General features: G+C 42.2%; 1 protein-coding gene across 1 annotated transcript in view; it reads left to right on the forward strand.

Moving 5' to 3' along the window:
• Window positions 1–3,866, forward strand: part of PPIC (peptidylprolyl isomerase C) — a 12,846-nt gene extending 8,980 nt beyond the window's left edge. The window contains exons 4-5 of the mRNA XM_007455253.1: window positions 1,284–1,468; window positions 3,112–3,866. Coding sequence (XP_007455315.1) covers window positions 1,284–1,468; window positions 3,112–3,240 — 314 coding nt within the window. The 3' untranslated portion in view covers window positions 3,241–3,866. The remainder of the gene's footprint in view (window positions 1–1,283; window positions 1,469–3,111) is intronic.
• The last annotated feature ends 1,661 nt before the right edge of the window (window positions 3,867–5,527 follow it).

Below are 5,527 nucleotides of genomic sequence, written 5' to 3' on the forward strand. Positions count from 1 at the left end.
CCCGCGTCTCCTGCATCGGCAGGCGGACTCTCAAGCACTGCGCCACCAGGGAAGCCCCTAGATATTGTGTTTTAAAAGTTAACTCCATTAGCTATGAAGAAGTTTTGGTTGTATATAAATGAAGAAAAACGCCTATGTGAGACCCAAGTCTTAGGGAAGTGAATTTTTGCCTGGTCCTTCACAAGTACTGCATAGTAAGAAGGAGATAACACAAGAGCTAACTGAGCCAGGACTTTAAGGTTGGCCACCAATGGATAAGGAGCCCTGCAGTGGAGGAGGTGGGTGTGACAGTCACTCAGGGTGTTAGAGGATGGAGCAGATACTTTTCATGGTCTGTACTGTTGTTTTATAGGAAAAATGCGTTCTGCTCTCCCTGCTGCTGTGCTTGATCTCCAGCCCCCATGCCTGCCTTTGGTTCTTCCGTTCAAGGTTGGCTCCCTGGGTGCTGCCAGTTGCTGTGATCCTCTGTATCCTGATGAGCCCTGAAGTCATCAAGCCTAATGACTTCCAGGCTTGCACTGTTGTTCTCAGTGCTGAGGCTCTTCGTGCTTAGGGAACCAGAGTTAGAGCCAGAAGTTCAAGTTCTACTCTGCTGTTTTCAAGTTTGATAACCTCTGTTTCCCATTCAAAATGGGAATGAGAAAACCTATTCTATAGGATTGTTGTGAGAATTTACTAAGGGTGTATATTAAGTGTGTATTGTACTCTGGTTGGCTGCAGAGGTAGGAGTGATCCAGGGCAAGTGACCTGAACCTCAGGACAGAGGTGGAGCCATTAGGTTGGCTTATCCACCTTTCCATTGGGCTTCACAGTGTGATCCTGCTCTTCAGTTCCTTCTCGTTTCAGAGTGAAATCACTGCCTTGCTTGCTCAGGGTTTGGGTCTTGGTTTGAGGCCAGAGGGCATCCTCCCATCTTGTGTCATACTTAAGGCTTTTGTTTATTTGTTTTGGTCCCTGATGCCCTGTTTCCTTAAGGAGTTAATTTTAAAAAAAAATTTTTTTGGCTGCACTGCGCGGCATGCAGGATCCTAGTTCCCCAGCCAGGGATCTAACACATGCTCCCTGCAGTGGAAGCATGGGATCTCAACTACTGGATCTCCAGGGAAGTCCCCGTTAATTTTATCCTCTGCTTTATTTCTCCTTATATTGGACCATCTTTTCCCCATCCCCACCTCCTACAGGGTTCTATTAACCAATCTACTCAAACCTTATATTCCCCTTTGAAGAATTTACTTTCACAGAACATCTGTTGTCTCTCCGTCTTTTTGTTTTGTCTCACTCAGGTATAAGCATTTATGGTGAGACATTTCCCGATGAGAACTTCAAACTGAAGCATTATGGCATTGGGTGGGTCAGCATGGCCAATGCTGGGCCTGACACCAACGGCTCTCAGTTCTTTATCACCTTGACCAAGCCCACCTGGTTGGATGGCAAACATGTGGTATTTGGAAAAGTCATTGATGGAATGGTAACTTGATGTATTATTTTTTCTCATTCAAAAATATTGAGAGTACTCTTAGTGATTTAATCTCCAAATGTGCTTGTTAGAGAGCCATAATTATATGCTGACTGGCCTCTTCAAAGGTGAATAAATTATATATGGTGTGGTATTTTTAATTGTTAGGAGCATTGGGGCAGAAGCTGGGGACTTGACAGGGAGAAGTTGAGTACTTAATTCATCTCACACTTGAAATAAGTGGAAACTTTTTAAAGCAACCAAATAAAATCCCATATGTACATACAATGAAATATTATTCAGCCTTAAAAAGGAAGGAGATCCTGTCACATGCTACAACATGAATAAACCTTTGTAATGTTAAAGAAAATAAGCCAGTCACAAAAAGGCTGTATGATTCCATTCAAATGAGGTGTCTAAAGTAGTCAAATACATGGGAACATAAAGCAGAATGGTGGTTGCCAGGGGCTGGGGGGATGAGGAAATGGGGAGCTAGTTTCAGTGGGTATCTCTATAGATCTTCAGTTTTATAAGATGAAAAAGTTCTGGAGTTAGTTGCACAATAGTGTGAATATGCTTAAACTAATGAACTGTACACTTAGAAATGGATAAAATGGCAAATTTTATGTTATGTGTTTCTTACCACAGTTGGAAATAAAATATTTTTAAAACCCCTCAGCCCCATGTGGTTTATTTTTAAAGCCCCTGAGCCTCCAGAGGTGGGCCCGCGAATAAGCGTGTTAAAAAATTGTGGTAAAATATACACAACATAGAAATTTCCATTTTAACCGTTAAATAAGCAGTTTTTAAAGCGCCACAGGTAATTTGGATGTGTAGCTGCTGCTTTAGGTACACATGTGCACATATGAACCCCCACACACAATCTATTTAGAAATATATATTATTGATATTATTAGAAGAATGCTGGTCTTTTATCTTAAATTAACCTAAGTCAGCCAGAGACTGGATTAGCTGACACCATGTCCAAAGCGCTCAGAGACTTTGTTGCTATTTTTGTCTCAACGCTGTTTGGGAAACTCATCAGAAGTCCACTTGCCTAGTCCTGGCCCAGTATGTGACACAAATTAGTCCATGAGCTTGTGAAGCCTTCCGGAGTAGAGAAAGGGGCCTTTTCCACGACTGTGGGGTTGGGGTTACATTAGTATCAGACTCAATCTGTAGATTACTGGCTGGGGTCAGCTTTAAAATGGACAAACCCAGAACTCCACTACTAAATCTGCTTTCTGGCTCATTTTCTTATGCCTAGACCTCTTATAGAGTGGAGCTGAAATTGTCTCAAACTCCATGTTAACTCTTAAGTTGGGTTGTAACAAGTGAATAGAAATACTTTTTACTAGCGCTAGATGTTTGCAAAAATATATAATTTTTTTAGAATATAAAATGCTAATAAAAAGAAGAGAGGAAATACACAAATATGCTCTCTGATTAGCAAGCTAGTGGGTAAATTTTATTCTGTTATATATAGATTTCCTGACTAAATTTTCCATAGTTATCTTGCATGGTTTTTGTAATTATAGAAAAAGCAAAAACAACTTATTTCCCACTAGGGCTTTCAGACTTCACATTGATTTTACCTCTTGATCACCACAGTTGCTGGTCAGAAGTGATCCATGGGTCTACTTTTCTCTCACCAGACAGTGGTCCACTCCATAGAACTGCAGGCAACTGATGGGCATGACCGTCCACTCACCAACTGCTCCATCATCAACAGTGGCAAGATAGATGTGAAAACGCCCTTTGTGGTAGAGGTCGCTGACTGGTGATACAATTGGCAGAAAACAAAGAAGAACACACTCTGCCAGGGGTGTGTGTGTGTGTGTCTGTGTGTTGATTCTTAAAAGTTACTGTTTTGCTTTGTTTTTTAACTTTATTCTGTTTTCTACCCCGGATCACAGGAAGGTTATAGAAAGCAACCACTCAAAGTTTAGTTAGCATGAATTTTGGTAAATCACTTGTTTAGGGACTTTGCACTTAAAAGACATATCCCTTTCCTCCAATGGTGCCGTTTTTAAACTAGAAAACTTTGTATTGGCTATTTTCTTTTGAAGAACACAATCATTTCTTTGCTGGATTAATTGTGACCCCCAAATTCAGTGATGCTGAAGATTTGTCTGAAAAAAGATGGGAACAAGAAGTTTATTACTTTGTATTCAAACAGAAATTCTTTTCAGGTAAAGGGAGATTTGATTAGTATTATCTGATATATGTCACAGGGATTTTACCTGATGAAAGGTGCTTTGGTATTCTCCATATTAAATACTTTTTATGTAGATCAATTATTTTTGCAAGACTTTTTTTTAACCTGAAGTGCTTTAAAACAAAATGTACAAAATATATGCATTTTAATGTTAATAATGAAAGATTAGCGAGGGTTCTGTAAGTCAAAATAATTTGGGATGGGAGTGCACAGAAATGATGCCCATCCATATCCCAAATACTTGAGCTGATTATTCACTAATTTTTACTAGGTGTAACATGTTTAGAAAGTTCCCTTGAGTCCAGTTGCAATAAAAACGAGTCTTTCTTCACTTACATAGTGGGGATAAAGATTTGGGCTGTACTTAAACTAGATGGGAAAGTAAAATCTTACTGGTGGGGCCTTGTTGTAACATACCTGGCTGTACCAGAGTGTGCCTGATCTCTGTTCAGATGGGAGTGGTAGTTGTTAAACGGCCCCATTGCTTCTCCCCAAAATTACATCTCTTGAGCTGTATTCTAAGAAAACCACTTCAATGAGAGATGAGGTGAAATGAGCATTCTTACTGCTGATAGGGGTGTTAATTGCTACAGTCCTCCTGAAGAGCATTTTGTTATTTTTTTCCAAAAAACTTTATTAAAGGCCTTTGATGTGCCAGGTACCAGCTTTGAGTTTGGGGAATACAGCAGTGGACAGCAAGAAAAAGGCATCATGGAACTTACATTCTAGTGATGAAGACAGAATAAATGAGGTAACAAATACAAGGGTGTTGACACTGTAAAGAAAACACACCAGGTTTGCTGGAAAGGCCCAGGTGCAGGTGAAGGAGAGGGGTGCTGTTTGGGTGGTCTCATGGGGGGACATTTGAGCTGAGCTCTGAGGAGAAAGAGGCGGCTGTCAGGCCAGATCTGTGATCCAGGCCTTCCAGGTAGAGAGGGGAGAGATAAACACGAGGGTCCTGAGGTGGAATGTGTGGATTCCAGGGCAGAAGAGAAAGCCAGTGGGCTGCAGCCTGAGAGGTCAGATAGTAAGGCTGATAATGGAGCATTTGGGGCCTGGGGTGCCAGGGCAGAGCTCTTCTTTTATTCCAAGTACAGTGGGGAGCTATCGGGTTTAAGTTGGGGGGGGGCATGATATGATCTGCATTTAAGACTATTTTGTCTACTATGAGGAGGATTTTTATAGGGGGTTGAAGTACATACCAGGAAACTCAAAACATTCGTATCCTTTGGAATCCCACTCCTGGGACTTTGCTGTAGACAGTGATCTGAACTGGAAAGCGTGACAATGTTTTGGATAGTCTGGCAACCAGTCCCCCTTGGTCCGGAGATGGCCACCTGTTTTCTTTGAGGAATCACATCATCCTTTCAGACATCTCTTATCCTTAGGGTGGGCTGACCCTACAGATGGGTACATGCCTGGCCTGGCAAACTCATTCATTAACTCACTTGATAAATATTAGATGCTGGAGAGAGCTGCAAACGAAACTGCCAGCCCTCGTGGTTCCCATGGAAGGAGACAAATAATTCACACATATACCACGTGAATATATAACAGAACATCAGGTAGTCATAAGTCCACAAAGAGAAATAGGGAGAGAGACTAGAGAGTGAAGAGGTGATCAGGGCAGTCCCTGAGCAGGGCCTGAAGGAAGTGAGAGGGCAGCAAACCATGGGGACATTGGGGGGAAGAGTGAGCAAGGCAGAGGGGACAAGGGTAGTGGCCCTGGATGAAGGGCAGACTGGTGGGTTCAAGAAACAGCAAAGGGTCCAGGTGTTCGGAGTGAGGGCAGTGGAGGAGTCAGATGGGAGAGGTGGGAAAGGGAGCAGGGGGTCCTATAGGCCAGTCGGAAC

This window comes from Lipotes vexillifer, unplaced genomic scaffold (genome assembly GCF_000442215.2).
Source record: "Lipotes vexillifer unplaced genomic scaffold, Lipotes_vexillifer_v1.1 scaffold1007, whole genome shotgun sequence".
NCBI lineage: Eukaryota > Metazoa > Chordata > Mammalia > Artiodactyla > Lipotidae > Lipotes > Lipotes vexillifer.